Raw genomic sequence first — 19,343 nt, forward strand, 5'->3', positions numbered from 1 at the left:
GTGGGCCTCCCCTGGCAGCTGGGGCCTGACTCACACCATCCTGCCATGAGCAAATGTTTTCCAGTGTGTTCACTGCATGGAGGCCCACATGAGACAGTTAAYGTTTTTAGGTGGTCTGCTCTTTTCAGTCAAGCTGATGATGAGTTGGTGTAAATTCTTGCTGCATTAAGAAGTCCTAGATTTTTATTAAGTACATTTGTGTCACCCATGTAGTAAAGCCCTGTTAAAATGCTTTGAGTTGGCCAGTCTTTGTGCCTCTGTTTTTTTTCTTCAAGGAGGGCATGAATTGCTCATTTTGAATGAATTTTTAAAAATAATGAGAGTGAGAAAAGAGCACGTATGTGAAGGCCCTACAGAAGTGTGGTACATCTGTTTCAAAGCACCGAAGTGCAGACTGTGTCCCTAAAACAATTGTGGCATTTGTAACTCTTTCCATTCTGATTGTGCAGAAGAAAAATGTACCAAAATAGCCATTGTGGGAAGACCTCCAGGAAGTTTCTCTTCCAGCTGTGCAGTCATTTGGGCTTTGCCAAGCCAGGGTGGCAGAGCTGCAGAGGCCCCTCTGATGGGAGGGTGGGCGCACACCCAACGAGAGCCTGGGAGTGTTTGATGTCTGTGAGTCACTGGAGGAGAGAACACTCACCAGGAGAGCACTGACAGCCTAATGGAAAGGAAGGGCACTGAGGATGAGGAAATGAGGAAGGAACAGGCTGCTGTCCTCCTTCCCCAGGCCCCAGCTGGAGACAGGACACCAGCACATGATCTGCCCCACAGACACAGCTGCTCTTGCAGGGTAAGGAAGGGAAATGTGACCAAGCTCCCATTTGGGCCATGACACTGGAGACAGGAAAGTGGCAAAAAGCTTCTGAAAGGCAAAACAGATAAATATGCATCTCTTTGATCCTATCATAGCTCTGGCCACAATTTCTGGATTACTGTGACTGATCAATAATATAAAGAAACTTCCCCAAACCAAGGTCCAAGATGTCTAAGTTCATAGCCCAGGCAAATACTTCTCTCATGGAACACTCAAAAAAAAATAAAGAGGCTTTGAAAAGGAAGTGTTCATCAMTATTGACTGTCCTATATGTGAACTAGCCAGACTGGTAAAAGCTTAATTAAAAATTGCCAGAGTGACTAAATTATTTTCTAAGTGCAGCTGCAGAACGTTAGCTGTGGGCATATTTTAGACCTTAATTAGTAACACTTGCACTGGAGGACCAAAATCTTTCATGAGTGCAGCTGCAATCAATTAATATCAGTTAGGCATTTCTGTAGGCAATACAAGGGTTCCTGAAAATTGTTTTAGTGCCCACGTAGATTAAAAAAAAACCCCAAACTTATATGCAACAAACTACAAAASCAAAGGTAACTACAAAATGTCTTTATTGAAAAAAGCAGATTATAGCATCTAAGGTTAAATGAAACTTCTGACTTTAATATTAAATAACTTAAGATGATAGCAAGTAGCTTCTTCTTTAGATAAATAAATCTACATTTCCCATTTTTTTTCTTCAACAATCAAGGGAATCAAACACTGAAACACAAAACCACAAGTAATTCTAAAGACTAAAAGACAGAAGCACATTGAAAGGTTTTACAAGGATATATATATACAAAAATAGTTAACTAATGTATATTTTCAGCATGTAAACTAGTTACATGATATACATACTGGGAATTCATGTATTTCCTACAAAATAAAAATCAACGTTGGTCCAAGTTCTTGGAAGAAAACTATATTCTTTTAAAGAAAATGAAAATATTTCTCAAATGAAAACTTAATTTAAGTCAAATTATATACTCTAGTTACGGCATTAGTTACAGGATGAATCACAAACTTTTAAACTTTTCTTGAAACACAAGAAAGCAGCTTTTGTCTCCTTTAGAGCTTTGGTTTACTTTTCTACTCTGGAATTTCTGTTCTTAAAGAGCTCCTCTAACCATGTTTTCCTTTTGAAGCTCCACCTTACAAAATATATACACACACGTGCACAGAAGTGAAAGGAAAAGGAAAGAAACCCAAACAAACCCTCTCAATTATCTGAGTGCATTCTTTTGTTTTCAAGTGATTATTTTGGTCCTTTCTTTGGAACACGTCCTCCCGTGGATGAGATACTCTGCACAGCCCACAGCACCTTTGTGTTGCAGGGGCTCAGGAAGATTCCCCACCAGCATGGAAAGATGTCGTTCTGATGCAAATGAGAACAGGTTGCTATTGGTGTAACTTTTTGGAAATATTCTGAAAGTACACTAAAGGCACCTGAAGAACAATCAAACTGTAAGATGAACTTAGGAAGTTCATATCTGTGTTGAACTGATTTAACATAAGGATATTCCAGAAGAAAATAATTTAAGTTAAAAAAGCTTTTTCATTTACATAATTCCCCAGGCAGGAGGTAAAATGTGCTGTCATTTTAAAATGACATCATCATAAAACTGTCACTCACACTAAAGAGTACCGCCCATCATTATTTCAGGTTTGATTTTATTTTTCTCTTTGATTTGGGAAAAAACCCAACCAAACCTGGCAAATATCTCTCAAGCCCCAGCTTTTATAGTAAATGCTGGAAAAGCAAAGCTGTACTTTGTAATACATAATGGAATGCATCTGTCTATAGAAAATACTGGAACAACAACTGCTGCTTTCTGGTTTTAAACAATTTGCTTATTCTATAWTGAAACACTACCTTTTCAGAACTTTTACCATGATGACACTTAACAATCAGAACTGTGTAGAGCTACGAGACAAATCAGCATGTAAAATGAAATTAAATATTATTCTGTTCTACACGATGAACATCTAAAAAAAAATAAAAGAAGGTCTGGAAACTTAAACTTGCCCCTGGTGGAAACAAAKTGCTCAGGAAGGTGCTGTCAGAGGACTGGGGTGAAAGTCAGAGTTAGACACCTAGAGCTCTGTCCACTCTCAGTGTAAAGGTTTTGCTTCTCTGCTGGCAGAGCAAAGCATTTTTTCAGTAYAGCACGTAACTGTTACAGGATGAGCTGCTCCTAGGAACAGACCCAAATGTTCTCTCTGTATGTTAATGATAATTTTTTTTAATTTGGGTTCTTTAATATATATTGTAAAGACAATCAAATGAAAATGCCTCAAAGCTAAATGTRGTCCAAAGCACCCTCCTGCAATGGAAAAAGCATTTTGTCACAGCTGATGCTAAAAGTTTATCCTGAAGCTCTGGAAGCTTTCATGTTTGCAATAACTTGAAGGAATTGACCCAGCCATGCAATCCAGTTCAAGACAGTTTTTTCTCCTTTCTCCAACATTTCCTAGCACATGTAGTGCCACTTCCTCCTGAGTCTGGGCTGCTGGCTGTGGACACGGAGTGGCTTCAAACACAGAGGTGCACGTGCACTCCTGGCCTCTCATTTGCAGTCCAAGGCCTCTTGGACCACGGTGGAGCAATGGGGCACAGATTGCACTGTAGTTCCTCCAAATCCTGGCACTCGCATTGAACGTTAATCATAAACTGATATATATTAACTACAAAATGACTTTGCCCAGGAGCATTCAGTAGGACAGGGTAATCTAGGCCAATGGAACTCTGGCAGAAGTTCAGAAGCGTCCCTTTTGTTCCTTACTAACAGAAAAAAATAGTTCTCAGGAATTTTTCCTGTTCCCCTGCCCCCCCACCTTTTCCCATAAGGAAATTCCAGACTATCGAGAAGTTCTTTAAAGGGAGTTAATTATTCCACTTAGGAATTAGTKGCCATTGGAGCACCACAAATGGTTTTCAAAAAGTTAATGAAGCATAAGAAATGTAACTGCAATGGTGTTGCCAAATAAGTMATTTCATCAGTCTTCTTGCTGAATTTAACACGGGATCATTTCTGAACTGATCCGGCAGATTCTCAAGTGCTGACAACTGGCATGGAAATATCCCAATTTACACATGCCAGAATCTGACCTGGCATTTCCACTTCCTCTGGGGCTGAAGAACTTTATTTTATTGTAACTTTGAATACAGTTAAAGACAGCAATGATAAATTGCAGCTTCCTAAAGGCTGGACCAATTCTCATGAGAATGCAAGGAATTTTTTTGACRTACAGATGTGTGATTTGCATGTAAAACATCAGCACATGGTAGAAAACAARCCATATAAAAAGATTCATCTCACTTCCTATACGGAAGACATATATTTCTCCCCAGAGGTCTGAGGGTACTGTAAAAGCTTATGCAAAAGAAGAAAGTGTGTACATTCTGTGTACAGCTAATACTTGTAAATACCAATGTTTCAATGGTCTGACTCTAAATTATTATTCCTGCTAAACTGCACTTTTTTTTTCCAATGAAGACAATCACATAATCAGTTCAGAAGTAATCTCGAAAAGAACACAAAGCTGAAAAGGTAATACCAAACCACTGCGCCTCTCTTTAATATTGTCTCAACATACAATCATAAAGCAGTTGGGAACAAAAAAAGTCGCAGATAAAACGAGCAGTATGAAGACAAGTGTACCTTTGCATAGAACCCTATTAAACAAAAACCAGGTTTGAAATATGAATTCTTTAGTAAGTGCCAAATGGTCCAGTTGATAGGAATGCGTTTTGAAGCCATGGCTACACAGCCAGCAGTTACCAGCGGGCTGACCCTGCGTTACAACTGCTGACCCTGCATGTGCCAATCTTTTGGATACAATCCTCTGTACCGTGGGTTTTACATGAAATGCTTAGCACATTTCTTGAACAAGGTAAATAATTAGTCTTTGGATGACTGTGGAAACCCTGTAGGATGGAGAGCTGGCCTGATGCTTCTTCATGGAACTCCCTTCTTTAACCTGGCTGAAAACTGGCCTGGTGAAACACCTGCTTGCTGCCTATTCCCTACTTCTGGAATCTAAGTATTAYCTAAGACCAGAATTCAACAAGACTAGCTAAAATTCTAGCATTTATCTTATCATGCTTGCTTCAATATGATAAGGTGCTAGGTTTTGGAAAGTAATTCTACACTCCTTACTTGGGTGAAATCCCCACTGAAAGAAGTGAGTAGAGAGTGCAGAACAACCCTTTGTACCATTGTTTTTAGAAATGCTGCCATTTACAGTTACAGTTAAATGGTGAAATATTTGTTCAAGTAGACGGTGTCTCAGTGAAAATGTCTAGATAAAAGAATGCATATGTACAAGATCAGAAAAGGAACCCCCATCTCTGATTCAAAAAAATAAATAGCTGGTTTAGATGGTTCTTACTGGAACCTCATCTGTAAAGGAACACAAAAGTAATTTAGAATTTCGTCTTCTCTTTCAAATGGCTTCTTGATGACAGAAATGCTTTTCAGAGTTCTGTGACATGCATGGGGTAACTTGGAGGTGGATGTGATGGCAATTTGATATTAAGGCGCCTGATATGACAGCTGTGGCAGAGCAAGTGRCCCTCTAGGGGGTAACAACGATGGCCTTCCTCATCATTGAGCTGCAGGCCACAGTCCTAGAAGAAACACAGACATCCCAGATGAGTGAGTGACTCAGGCAGGGCCTTGCCCAGCTCTGCTGATCTGTCCTGCACAGCCCCCAGAGCTCCCTCCCTGCCCCAAAGGCCCCACAGCTTCTGGGAAGTGCCCCCTGACCATCCCACACTGACATTACTGAAATCAAACAAGACATAAGAGGAATACCCAGCCTCTTTTCACCACCATTTTTCCCCATTATAGTCCCTTCTCARTCTAATAAATGTTGATGCAAATCAGCTAAAACAGCAGGGCAGGGGCTGACCCTGACAAATACAACCTGGAAGAGGCTCAACAGAGAAGGAGCTAATTCTGCAACAAGGCAATGAGCAAGATGTGGGGGAGCATAAGTAGAGATTGAGAGCAGAGAGGAAAAGGGGGAGAGGTGACATATCTTACTTCTGAAGCAGGGCTACACTTTCTCTGATTTGGAATGAAAAGAACTCGGAGACTTGAAGGCCAGTGGTCCATCTTTAGTGGAAAYGCTGGTACCTCTGGGACTGACACATAACCACAGGGACAGAGATCAATAGAAAAGCAGCTAACAGGGATCCTGCCTGCTGACAGTTCATAGCATATTGCAGTACAGACCATCCTGATTTCCAGCCACCATCATTGTAATTCTAAGGGCATTTAGAAATCATGGAAGTTTGGTGCACAGATTTAATGTTTCATATATGTTAAATACTTAAAAATTATTACTGTGATCAGTTCTGAGAAACCAGAGATTGTGTGTACCTGTGCACTTAACAGAAAGAAAAAAAATGGAACAAACTGGGCTTATAGGTTTAGTAGTGAAAACAAACACAAAGCTTTTAACTGAACACAAAGAATAATTTTTCAGCTTTCACAGCTCACATTTAAATCCTCAGATTTTACAATACTGAAATAAGACTGCAAATGGGTTTTAAAATAAGCTTAAAACTAGAGTGTTAGTTTAGTGAGCTCTTAACCAAAGTACTAGCCAAGGTAATTGTATGTGTGTTGTTACGTATTATATAATGATTTTATAGCACTTTATACAAGATTCAAAATTMGAATTTACAAGTTTCAGATGCCCTACAGATGTGCCAAGTGTTCATATCTTTTCCTTCTCCAAAACTAAATTCCCTTTCTGCAAGGAGAATGTCTGCCTTGTCAGTGGATTCCAGTTTCAGACTGGGGCTCTAGTGATCTGTAAAAGGGCTCCAACTCCTCCGYAGAAGTCAAGTGGCTGCACATGAAAGAGGTGACCCAGAAAAGCAGCAAAGTTTCCAACCTGGCCACTGGCTCTGTGTGAGATGAGGATGACAGGAACAGTAGATCAGGAGTGGCTGTCTAAGTCATGGCAGCCTTTGCTGAAGGCTTCACGTGTGTACCTCGAAACACTGGCACTCACTTTTCCAGCAGCATTTGGGGACAGCAGGGACCCAGCCTGTACAGAGAGCCTGATCTGACACCATCAGGCAGTAACCTACCCCTGCTGACACATGGCCAACTCCTTCCTGGGCAGATGTGCAGGCAGCTTGATTTGCCTCAAATGGGAAGGAAAATGGGGAAATGAATAATGAAACAGAACAGAAAATAAATACCCAGTGGGGCATGCCAGCATCAAGTCAATAGCCTGAGAGAGCAGGGGAGGGAGCTGTCATCCTAGGTGAAGCCTGTACAAAGCAATAGTTGGGGGAAGGAGGAGGAAAGTTCAGCTCTCCAAAATAATGTGATTTCCTGTGCCAATTTCTCTTGAAAAATTAATCAAAATGGATGGAGTATYAGATGTCTCTGTTAGAGACAACTGAGTGGATGGTATAGCTGAGTGAGTTTAAATGCATAACATTTCAAGATGCCCTGAATTTCTCTCAGTTTGAAGAATCTTTATAAAACCTTTGTGCACCAGTGCAAGGAGGCAGCACTGCTGCATTGCTGCCTCTGGTGCTAACTCTGTGGATATTTGTGTGCAATGTCAAAGTGCCAAACCTACGACAAAAGGGAAGCTTTTGGTTGATCCCAGCACAGTGAATTTGTTTTTCTTTTCATGTTCCTGGATGCAGAACTAAGGATGCACTCAGATTTCCTCTCTGAAGCAAGAGCACTAATTCCACACTTGATCTGTGGCAATAAATGTTTAAATGTTCTGCACAGTAAGAAACTACTCCTCAAAAAGTGACAGAAAGGCAGTGACATCCTTGTCTTTTTCCGAGTAAGGAATCAATATTCATTCAGCATGGAAAAAACAGATCCCCTAGAAAAGCCTTCCAGTGAGAGTCATTCCCTGCACAGGCAATGGGAATCCAAGTCTCCTCAGATCAGAGYCCTACAAACTGCATCCAGAGATGAGGAAAAAGAGAACTGAACCCTACTCTTTGCTCTCTCCCCACCGGGAACTACTGAGAAAATTCAACCCAATGAAACAAACCCAGTTTTAAAGTTAATATATTGGGGGAAAAAYCCTCAAAAACCAAACCTGCTGGTGATGGCAGCAACACTCCCAGCCCAGGCAGCACTTGCTCTSTGCCTCCCTCCAGGAGCTGTGGGCAGAGCCCTACCTGTCCAGGGGTGCAAGAGCCAGGGAGGTGTGCCATCCATGGGGCGAGTCAGGGACCCCAGAGACAGAGCAGCACCACCCCCTCCCCACCTCCTGAGGTGACCCTGGCGYGGGGTGGCCGCAGAGACCTGGCTCACCTCGCAGTGGTAGCACTCCACGTGGTAGTCCTTGTCCATGGACACCACTCGGATGGTCTCCTCAGAGCCCTGCAGGAAGCAGATGCAGAGTGAGAGCTGCTCAGGGAGCATTTCCTCCTTGCTGGCTTGGTGCCCGCAGAGCTGTCCCTGGGGATGGCCCCGCTGCCCCCGCAGCAGAGCTCTGGGAGTGCTCAGGGTTCCCACCCCACACACGGCACCGCACTGCGGCCTCGGCTCTGCACAACACCGTGCCTGTGGCACATCTAAACTCTATCGGTCATTTGGGAAGTGTAGCCACAACTGCATCCTCAAGGAACAAATTAGGCTTGAAATCAAATAATCTTCCAAGGGCACCTAGGATCTGAACAAACCACCAGTCACTGGGTAAGTGTCCCTTGTGTACATCCTGCTGTGCTTTCCAGGACTCGTATCCCCCTCAACAGATCTGWGCACAGCTCTCCTGCACCCGTGTATCCCCCCAGGGACTGACACACCAGTCTGGCAGCTCATTATGTGCACAGGCCAGACCTGGCGTAAGGGTGGGTGCAGTGGGGTTGTGCAACTCCTGGCTGAGTCCYGGGCCCTGCAGAGCAGCCCATACCCTCCTGGTAACCTCAGACACTCTTCCCTGATGCACTCTGAAGACAGAGCTCACTAAATCGGTTGCCTTGCATTGTTCCCAGCTCCAGGTGTGGTGAGAGCACCAGCTATGACGTGGGCCATGTCTGAAAGAAGCTGTGAGCAGGTCAGCACCTGCACTGCTAGACTTGAACTAGCCAAGGAAATCTCCCTGGGAAAGCACACGGAGTCTGCCCTGCCAGTCATCAGGTGAGTCAGCACTATGACTGCCTTTAATTTCCTTTTCTTTCTCTCTTGAAAATCACAAAAGAATTATTTTTAAGCCCTAAATTTGGTGAAATTTACATAGAGAGTTTTCTGCTCACAACTCACCACCAGGACATGAAGTTCTGGTTCAGCCTTTATAGGGTTTTTTTAGTTATGTAAGACTTRGCCAATTAACAGAAACACTAATGGACAAATGAGAGTAATGTGCAGAGTGATGGAGGTGGGCATGTGAGAGGCTCTAGCCTGTACAGGGCACAGCAGCTTACAGGAGGGAAGCTCTGGCTCTATAAACATGACAAGAAAAGCAGGAAGGTGCTGAGGCCCTTGTTTACAAGTGAGCTGGTTATTGACCTCAGCAAAGGGAACTCAGAGGGTCCTGCACCCACCAGATCATGAGGGAGCACAATTTGCATCCTCCTGGGGCTGACTGTACCAACAACACTGCCAGCACAAGCTGAGCTTGMAACCAGGATTCACTTGGTTCCATTTTTGTTGTTGCCTTTTCCRCCCCTTTAAGCACCTTCATTCCAGTGCCACCTCAGGACAAGGGACTGTGTGGCCTTCTCACAGGGGCAATCTAGAGTATTTTCAAGGGCTTTACTCCCTGCGTTGTTTTTGGAGCCCCAGTCAGAGTTTTCAACTAAATGAGGTTTCTAACAGAGTAATGAAGACCTGGAAAGAACCCTAAAGATACGAAGTACTGTGCTGTAGAAATAGTTTTGATTGTTACAAACTCTGGGAGTGTTTGGGAGTGACTTCACTGCTGAGCTGTGTTTAATTTAGCATTTACCATAATACAGATTCTGRGAGAGGAAGGAAAAGCATTTAGTGTGTTTTTAGAACAGCTGTTCTAAACAGCTGTTTTCCCCAAGAGTCAGTGCATGTTAACACCTACCTGTGCTGGGAGGATCGGCTGGTTACAGGAAGCACATTTTGGTGCAAAAACCCTGGAGTGCAAGAAGAAAGTGTTCCAATCACATTCTAAAGCTTCTTCAAAAAGTAGAACCAAGAGAGCCACTCTAATCATGCCTTGTTTGTAGCAAAATGGRGATCCACAGGATTTGAAAACATCTTTAATTGTTTGATGATATTCAGTGAAAAGGAGATTTGGGAAAAGCTGATCTATGTGAGCTTTATCGTATAGTTCTTCCCGACCTTGAGGCATAGCGAATCCACCTCTCTTCCTGCATATGCCCTTTTTCTTTCCTTCCTTTACCTATAAAACCATTAAAATTCTTCCAGAGCCTTGATGTATGACTGCAAAGCAGTTCCTGAYCCAGGGACTGTCACTCTCTGAGGTCAGGAAGGCACAGCCATGTGAAACAGGAGAGGGGTTGATGGTGGCCAGGACCTACCAACTAAACACACARATGGGCTTACAGCCCACAGCTGTGTGTTCTGCCAGCCCCCAGGCCAGCACTCACTGTCCCCTGTGTCACAGTCAGAGGGGCACCAACAGCACTGAACTGAGGGTGATTTACTCTCGCTGCATAACTGGGTCATTGGTTAACTGCAGCTAAGAGCAGGGTCCTGCTGCCTTTGGGCACAACCAGGAGGGAGCCCAAAAGCAATCTCTTAATTGTCCACCTGTGGTCAGGTAAGGCTAAAATTGTTCTAACACTGTTAATTACATGTYTTCTGTCTCAATTAACAAAACTGACACCTGTGTCATGCACTGCCAGAACCGCCACTCTTGGAAAGAARCCAGCAGAACCTACCAACACCTGCAGAAGTGGCCTTGTAAAATTAGTACTGATAGTCCTGAAAGAAGTAGAGGAACAGGCCCCTAGAAACATCCTCTGACACAATCTGATTTTCAGCATCACTTGGCCACTGTATGCCACACTGGGCCAATGAAGTAACCCTCAATRAACCTTGAAATACTTCGAAATACATGAAAGCAGCAGTTAAGCAACATCTGAGMTAACAGGAGTGACCTCTTTTATCTACTACAAGGCTTGTAAGTACATCAATAATTTAMCTACTGTAATTTTCTGAGCATGCAGTGGATTGGTGTACTCACGTATGGTAGTCTTTGACACAATAAATATTGTTCTCCACATCTACAGTGAAGGGGACTCCATCCAAACACTCGTTACACACCACGCAACGGAAGCAGCCAGGATGGTAGGACTTTCCAAGGGCCTGTAGGATCTTGTGAGGCAAACAACAAAGTAAGCAGATGCATGATTACATGAGATATTCTCTCCCTGTGTACTGCTGTGTCTCACCCATCCTCAATAATGACAGTGAGRAAAGCACTCCAGGATGAGATTACCACTCTGCAGATCTGTCAGTAAGGGGCCTCTTACAACAATCAACTTGCTTATTTCTKTGGGTTTCAATATGCTCCCAAAGAAGAGTAAGAACTGAAAATCAGTTTTAGCTCTGCAGGGCCCACGCTACCAATGGAAACTAAAAATGGCTTCACTTCTGGGGAAATCCCAAATACAAGTTACTGAGATACAGTTACTTTACAAAACTTAACAGGCTGTAACAGAATCCAAACTGGTCATTACCAAAAAMTTAAATAACAAAACAAGCAAATAAAGAGTTGCTCCTTTATTAACTAAGGATCCTGATCCCCCACAGTTACTGACTGGTTATCACTCAGTCATAGGGGCCCATCAGTTTCTGATAAAATTCCATACACCTGCCCAGGCTTTTCCTGTGCTGATCTTCCCTACTGCATTTCAAAGGCTTCAGGGAAAGGTCTGAGCCTTGGCTGCCCTGCTACAGAACAGATCCCCCCTGTCCTGACATCCTTGTATGCAACACTCAGTGTGGCACTGGGACATGCAGGAGAACGCCCCAAAGCACATCCTGGGAAGAGCAAGACACATTATCAGCTTCAGGCAGATCTAAGCAGGTTATAAGACCAATTCCATATATTTTGGGGGTAAGAAACATCTTGGAAAGGTTATTTCAAAGAGTAGCAGCTAGCACAATGCTCAGCTTGGAGCTGCTGGTAAGCTTGAGGTGAAGAAYCTCCACAGACCAAACTCCCAGGGCYCTGTAGGTGATCTTATGAATAAAGATCAAACCAACAGGAAAGAAGAACAGGGAAAAAAGCCAATTTAATTTAACCTTTTCTTYCCTCTCTACTGAAGCACTGCAGTTCAGTGAGTGGTATCAGACTCTGTGTGACTGGTAAGATGTTCCCAGCCAGAGCCCTGATCTGTGATCCTTGTGCTGGGGTTGGTACCATGGCAGGAACGGGTCATGGTGCCAGCCTGGCAGAGCTGTGCAGCCACGGGCACTGAGCACAGGGCAGCTCCTCACCCAGCCCTGCACAGCCCCGGGCCAGCACAGGCACAGATCAGCCAAATGGCATCGCTGAATTCCAGGGGCTCCCAGAGCTGTTTCCTTTTGTCAGAACACATTCGCTGATGGGAGAGAGGCAGACAAGAACCTGCCAAGCTTCCAGCTACTGAGCTCCACCAGTGAGATATCATGGACTCTTGCCTGGGATTCTGCAATTAAGGGCCAGCTCAAAGCACACGAGTCAGGATCCCCCTCCCCCTTCCCACATGACACAACTCCAGAAATTTGCTCKTGGGCTCAAACGAACAATATCCTTGTCCAACCAGTGGTGCCAGGATATGAGCCAGAATCGTCATTAGTGAAGCCTCCATTCCAGCTCTGACAGAACCTCTGTGTGTGCAACACAGCAGCTGCTTCTCTCAGGCACACTGAGGTTCCTGCACACTTTAGAGCAAGAGGAAAATAGATACACTACAAGATCTGCACTTCTTCATTGTGCAAACCACTTCATTTTATTTGGGAATTTCTGCTTAAGAAAAGCACACAAAACTCTTTCTACTTCCACTCACTGAAACGATGCCAGCAGTATCTGGCCAACTTTGATATTTTTTATTACAAAAGTAACTCTGACTACTGGCTCCCTGCACATCCCAGTGACAATAATGTATTTTAAATGGAGCAAGCAACAGAGGGCAAATAAAGCAAGTCACAGAGCAGGTRACAAATGTCAGGACTATTGATATGTCCCTSTCTGCTCTAGCCCAGATTCCACCCACTTGACAGAGCTCTTGTTATCTACTGTCCTACAGAGCACAACTGCTGTGTTCCTTTACCAYGTTCTCATACAAAGTTGTGCTCTAMTTCCCCCTTTAATATTAYGATYCTATTATATTTTAATTCACAAATGGCAGAACAGCARCCTTGCATATTCTCAGGCAGCAAAGAAGCCAAACTTCCTGTACTTAACAGTAACAGAGCATGAAGGTATTTTTATTTACTCCCTCAGTTTCAGAAACCACATTGACAGCAGGGRTGACACAATGCCAGCCTGGGTAGGGAATAGCAGATGTCTTACAGGRCCCTTCCCAAAGCAGAGGGAAGGTGAGTTACCCATCATTAGGAGTTTAGATCTCTTACCATTTCCATTATGAGGTGTCCACAAACAAAGCACTTGTCTGCTGTTTGCTGAAAACCTGAATACTGTTAAAATGACAGAAAAGAAAGCATCATTAGTAGTCACTCCTCCAGCCTTTCAGGTAAAGGCTGAGCTATTTTCCAGCCCGTGCTGTGTATGACAGCAAACTATACACAGGTTTGGGAGACAGTGATTTGGAAGCCTCCGCTCAGCTCTTGCAGCACACTCAGATACCAGCCTGGTCTTCAGATCCACTGCAGTGTTTCCACCGAGATTCCAAATGTAGCAGTATTATTGTAAGTTTGATTTTTTATTTTTGAAGTCTGTTTGGAAAGTTTGTGTTTGATGTGCAGAAATTAGCTTGAATTGACTCTTTCAGTGGTCGTTTTAAACAACATAGGACTCACCTTCCAAATCCTGATCAAATTAGCTGCCTCAGACTTTGGATCTACATTTCACTCAGTGCTATCTGCAGGCTAGCAAACTGACGATAGGCCCACAAAGGATTCAGCTGCCTTGTGAATACCAAGCTTTCCAGCCAGGGAAGAATCCAGCAGTGCACTCACAGGAGCCTGGGCTTGCTGCACATTGTGGGCAGCAATAAGGTACCCCGGAAATATGGTCCAAATCCCAGCTGCCATCCCTGCTCCAGTGCCAAGGGTACAGCTTGCCTGCTTGGGACCAAAGCTGTGTGTTCCCTCTTTGAGCAGTTCTGACCTTAACTTTGTGCTCCTGTCCCCAAAGCAGATCCTGTTTCAGATGCTGAGGGCTGCTTTTAGCCCTGTGATTAGACATACAGGAAAGCAATCCAGGTAATGAGGCTGTGCTACCAAACCACACCCTACAGACAAGAGAAATCTTCCTGAGGAACTCCAGCCATGYACATTTGAAACGGGTGTTTGCAGGGGCTGAACCTTCCCCATGCCAGCGGGGAACTGTGTGCCCTGTCCTGTCAGGGGGAGTGCTGCCCACCCTGCTGGGCACTGCTCACTGGGGCTATTCCAGCACAGCTCAGCTGAAAGGTGCTTCAGCTGCACGAGATAGAAGATGAGGAAGGGGAGGATGAACGTAGACTAGACTCTTCTCCCAGAAAACAGGTTAATTGGCTCAGGCACACAATGGCTCCTCTGAGCCCCTCCATTTCCCTGACCCACCCCAGCCCCCTCGGTTCAGTGGGGATTAACTGTCCCCTCACTTCAAAAGCCTGTGGTTCCCAGCCTGGAGCTGCCATATGTTTTCCTTTTTACTGGAGTGAGGGGATTACATGTTATGTTGGATCAATAGGTTGGGGACAAAATTATTGTTGCTATGCAGCAAAGTGATTATGAAAGAAAAGGTCTTGTAGACACTCGGATGGGCCCAGAAAGTCAGTAAAGGATGGAACAGCAGCTGTCACAGCCCCAAACTTACTATGCCCTAAGGAACACAGCTCAGGCAGCCTTAAGAAATTTTGAAGCTTCCCTAGAAGAGATCAAGGTGTTGAGGAGAACAGAGTCAGGGAGTCCTAGCTAGCTGTTTCTGCAAGATACTACTTTTATTTGCTTTTTCCTTTTTCTTATTGATGCAGAAAGAAGGTTTCACTGCTTGGGATGTTTCTTGGCTACCCCATGGSTGAGTAACCCTCTGGCTAGACTGCTTCCTAGGGCTGGGAACTCCAGGCTCACTGGAAACAGGTGGGCAGGTCCCAGTGACACAGACAGCAGAGGATTAACAACAGCACAAATCCAGCTAATTCTAAAATCCTGATGGAATGAGTTTACCAGTACCATCTGGCTGTCATTTGATMAGGAATGCAAAGAAACATTCACCCATCTATTGATTAAGAGGGGACATTATTCCCCAGGAACAGAATGGCATAGTGGTCATATTAATGGCATATATTGCTATCTAGATTGTCATAAATTACACTGTTTGTCAGAAAGGAAGGCTTTGCTGACACAAAATCACTCTTTATRTAACTAACACTATTAAATTAAAATWATGATTTGTTTTTAACAAGAGAATTGTTATYAGTCAAACACATCCAGAACTGGATTAACCAATTAAGAAGACTTTGCAAAATGGCAGTAAGTCTAATAGAAGGTACAAAATATTTCATGGGCTCAGGGAGCTGTCCTTTACCACTACATTCTGCTCTCTCTGGATCACAGGATCAATCCCAGACAGACTGAAGGCCTGATTCAGTGAGATCAGGGCTTTGGATTCAGGTCTGCTTGTGTTCTAAATCTGTTTGGACAGAGCCCAGCAGCACTGTTTTCTACAGGATGGCAGTACTGTGGACCCTGCTGCTAAAAGGTAAACAATAAATGATTTTCTCAACATTTCTGGASCTTACTGTAAACTGCTTCTTTGCACTGTTTGATCTTAATTTGGAGTGTTCAAACAGGGCTGCTGTACTCAGTTTGCAATTTTAGAAGCAGAGGTTAAAAGTCTTAAAATACTAATTAAAATTGTCAACATCTGTCTTTGAAGCACTTGAATATTAACAACCTTCACAGATCTTGTGTGTGCAATGCAAGAGGAGTTGTTGACCTGCTCCAGACTGCAGACAAGGCAGAATGGCCTCTCCATTGTCTCTGAGCACACCAGGAGCTGCCAGGGACAGGCTCCCAGTGTGGCTGGGGAGGAGAAGCACTGGTGCCCCAGGGCTTGTGAACAGGTAACTGCAGGAGAARAGAAGGTTTTGCTACACAGATTTGGAGCCTTTTTTATTACTGACACAGCTGGAGGGGTAAAAAGAGCTTGGAGCCCCCATTCACAGTCTGGAGATGTGAACAACAGTCTGAGGAGAAGCAGTGAAGTGGCAAAGGCTGACAGGCAAGACCCTCATGGAGAAGCCAAATCTCAGCTCTGGTGCCTGTTCCCATGGTACTCATAGGTACAATTTCATTTGGGGGGGATCTCAGCAGTGTGAGGTTCGTTTCTGGCCTTACTCTATAAGAATTCCCTGTGTGCCAGGTTCTTAAAGGAAAGTATTTTATTGCCAGAGCAGTAAAGTTATATAAATACAAATGGATTTCAGTCTGGATGGGAACAGTCAGAAGTCCATGGACACTCTGTATCCACAACAAATGGGAAGCRTCATTTTGAACTCTCCCAAATATTCATTAAAGATAATACTTGAGCATACATAAAAACACAGAAAGAAGTTGTTATTAAAAGACCAGCTCTGAATTCAAAGCTGAAAATGAAGCGTTACCCTTYCTGTGCCTTCTGGGACTCAGGAGTACAATGCTAGATACACCAGGAAGCAAAGAAAACAAGTGCAAGTTGAAAAGCTGGCATATTATTTTTCCTGATTTCTGGGTCTGGTCTCAACTGTTTTCTCCCTTATTTACCTTGGTTTTATCTACCAGGGTAATAATATTTCACTKTATATGCATGAATCAAGACCTTGTAATCTAGCTCCCCAATAATATTTACATAAAATAAAACTCTGGGAAACTACATAAACCTTGAGAAGTATGTTAATTATGTTAGAATAGAAGAATAAATATAAAGTAGAAAACTTGGCTGGCTGAACTTTTCTTTTGTTTGCTGTTCAATATACTTTGATTATCAAACAGGCAAAAAAAAAGAGAGAAATCTCTAATGATCCTGTCCAAGAGTCTTTGTTTCAATGTAAGAGGAAAACAAGTCCCCTTCTGTCCTGAATATTTAGGCCTGTTAGTATCCTCCTGTGATAATCTTGGGGTTTATAACTCTTCTGTCTAATATGCAATATATCCAAAAGAAATTAACAATGAATTTTAAGCATATAATGMACAATTATGCATGGAGGATAATCCCACAAAGTACTATGAGGAACAATTTCTCCTGCCTGTTCTCAGTCCTGTAGCAAATCTTRGTTGTCTACCAGGGTCTTTTAAAGTTTGATGTTTCCATCATGATTTTCAAAAGAAAAACATTCAGAAAATAGTATGCTGGAAAAAAGCTTCAGGACCCAAACTTTCTACCTTAGGCAATGTCAGGCCTTTGAAAAGACATGTCACTGCTCCTCCCTCACATGCCTGACCGTGCCCAAGGACGGGCTGCTGCTCTTCCCTGCTGTTATGCACTCAGCAAAACAAAACCTTCCTCCTGGAAACAGATCCTGGAATCTCATTCAGCCCATTTGCTCCTTTGATGAGGATGTTCAAAACCTGCTGAAGGTTTGTGCGAGCAGAGCGAGCGGGTTACATTTCAGTGGGTGTGGCAGCTGCTGCCCCGGTAATGGTATGAAGCTGTAAAATCCCAATTCAGGGCTGCGGCTCYGCAGTCACCGAACGGGGCTGCCCAGGCGGGCCTTCAGATTCCCGCTCTGTTACGCTTTTAGAGCTTTTGAGCGGGATGATAAGACGTTTTTGCCAAAATGCTTCAGGCATCTATTTCTGAAAACTAATTTCTGAATTGGGTGCTATGCTAATAATGTATTCCAACCCCAGGCTGCCTGTAATCCCTCACAGACTCGCTGCTCCTGGCTTTCCCATTAGCAGAGCATCTGTCTTCTCGCTGCTGTATTGTTTGCTCTCTGCATGGGACCCTTACTACATGGGACACAACAATGTAAGAAATTCATGGGATTGCATGAMGAGAGGCAGCAAATATCAAATTTAGTTTCATGCGGATGGGGTTTGTTGTTGTTTTTTATGCACATATTTAAATGCAGCGATTAAAATGAACTGGGCAAAATGGGGCCTTTCTCAGGGTCAAAGATATGAGAGCCTCRTGGTAGGAAACAGATTTACTAAAGGAAGATAGTCCAGAATTTCACTCTTCATCTTGCTTATATATGAAACTCTTTCATATATCCTGGTGCTTCACACTGTGTTGCTGTCTGTGCAGAAACACTACACAGCCGTTTGCCTTCTTGCTTCTGTCTCCCCCCTTTGTCATGTTTGAAGGACAAGGAGAGGGCAGGGAGGGACTCCACGCTCTGCAGAGGTAGCAGGTGGTCTGGCCAGGATGAAACTCTGCCAAAATGCAGGAACTGAGCTGGTCCTGAATTCTGTCTGTGGCAGGCAGGCATTTCATAGCCCCACAGAAGGGACCAGCCATTGACATCCTGCAGCACCTGCAGAGACCCTGGRTGAGCCCTCACCAAGGCTGCTCRTGCTGTGATTAATTAARAGCCACTAATGATTTTCTTACCTAGATCTTTCTTCAACAAACTCCTCTGGAAGCTTCACAGTGACAATGATCAAGAAAAAAGGCTGAATCAACAGCTTTACCTCTGCATCCTATAATGGAGCCCAACATTTACTGACTTGATTCACATTGTAAAGGGCTATTCTCTTGCTGCAGGTTATTTACTGTCACTGCTACCATCTACTGCAYACACTGAAAGAAACTGTTTACACAAGAACCTATCTTCCTGGAAAAAAAAATTATCTGGATTTTATTCAAAACAGTTGCTGAGATTTCAATTCAGAACTTAAAAGCAGCTAATACCAAAGTTTATTACCAAAGTGGAAACATGCCACTTTTTCACATGGGCCTTTTTCTAACTCTCACATAGAAAAAAATTAATGCTGTCTGCTTACAAGTGTTTGGCAGGAGTTAGACATAATTAGAAAGAACTCTAGCTCTTTTAAGTGAGCTTCAGTTATTTTAATTTACTTTTCAATGTAATATTAAGAAAAATGGGATAGTCTGATTTTTTGGATCACCATCTCAAGAGGAAATTGGGCAGTGATTATCTAGCATGAAACCAATTGAACTTTGTAATGTGCTCTTCCAAACATTCCACCWGCAAATCTAACATACAGGAGAGTTCCCACAGGCAGTCAATAGTGATACATCTCAGAAAAAAACTGTCCTTGCCTTTGTCTCCCTTGCCATGTCCCAGAGAGTGATTCCTGCGACTCACTGAATGATCTGCCACCCAGTTCAGGAGCTGCTGAGCACCCCTTTAATGAACTCACACACTGGAATTTCACTGCATCGAACTCACACACTGGAATTTCACTGCATCCTGTTCATCTACATCATC

At 43.5% G+C, this 19,343-nt stretch overlaps 1 protein-coding gene across 1 annotated transcript in view; it reads right to left on the reverse strand.

Annotated features, from left to right (window-relative positions):
- Positions 1-1,375: 1,375 nt before the first annotated feature.
- The window catches only part of WTIP (WT1 interacting protein), an 81,727-nt gene continuing 63,759 nt past the window's right edge, over positions 1,376-19,343 (reverse strand). Inside the window, exons 4-8 of the mRNA XM_057374293.1 lie at positions 13,375-13,437; positions 10,997-11,127; positions 9,869-9,920; positions 8,128-8,196; positions 1,376-5,447 (exon numbers count right to left, since the gene is read on the reverse strand). Of these exons, the coding sequence (XP_057230276.1) occupies positions 5,295-5,447; positions 8,128-8,196; positions 9,869-9,920; positions 10,997-11,127; positions 13,375-13,437 (468 nt within the window). The 3' untranslated portion in view covers positions 1,376-5,294. The remainder of the gene's footprint in view (positions 5,448-8,127; positions 8,197-9,868; positions 9,921-10,996; positions 11,128-13,374; positions 13,438-19,343) is intronic.

This window comes from Malurus melanocephalus, unplaced genomic scaffold, assembly GCF_030028575.1.
Source record: "Malurus melanocephalus ecotype Western Australia unplaced genomic scaffold, MMel_1.1 scaffold_221, whole genome shotgun sequence".
NCBI classification, from domain to species: Eukaryota; Metazoa; Chordata; class Aves; order Passeriformes; family Maluridae; genus Malurus; species Malurus melanocephalus.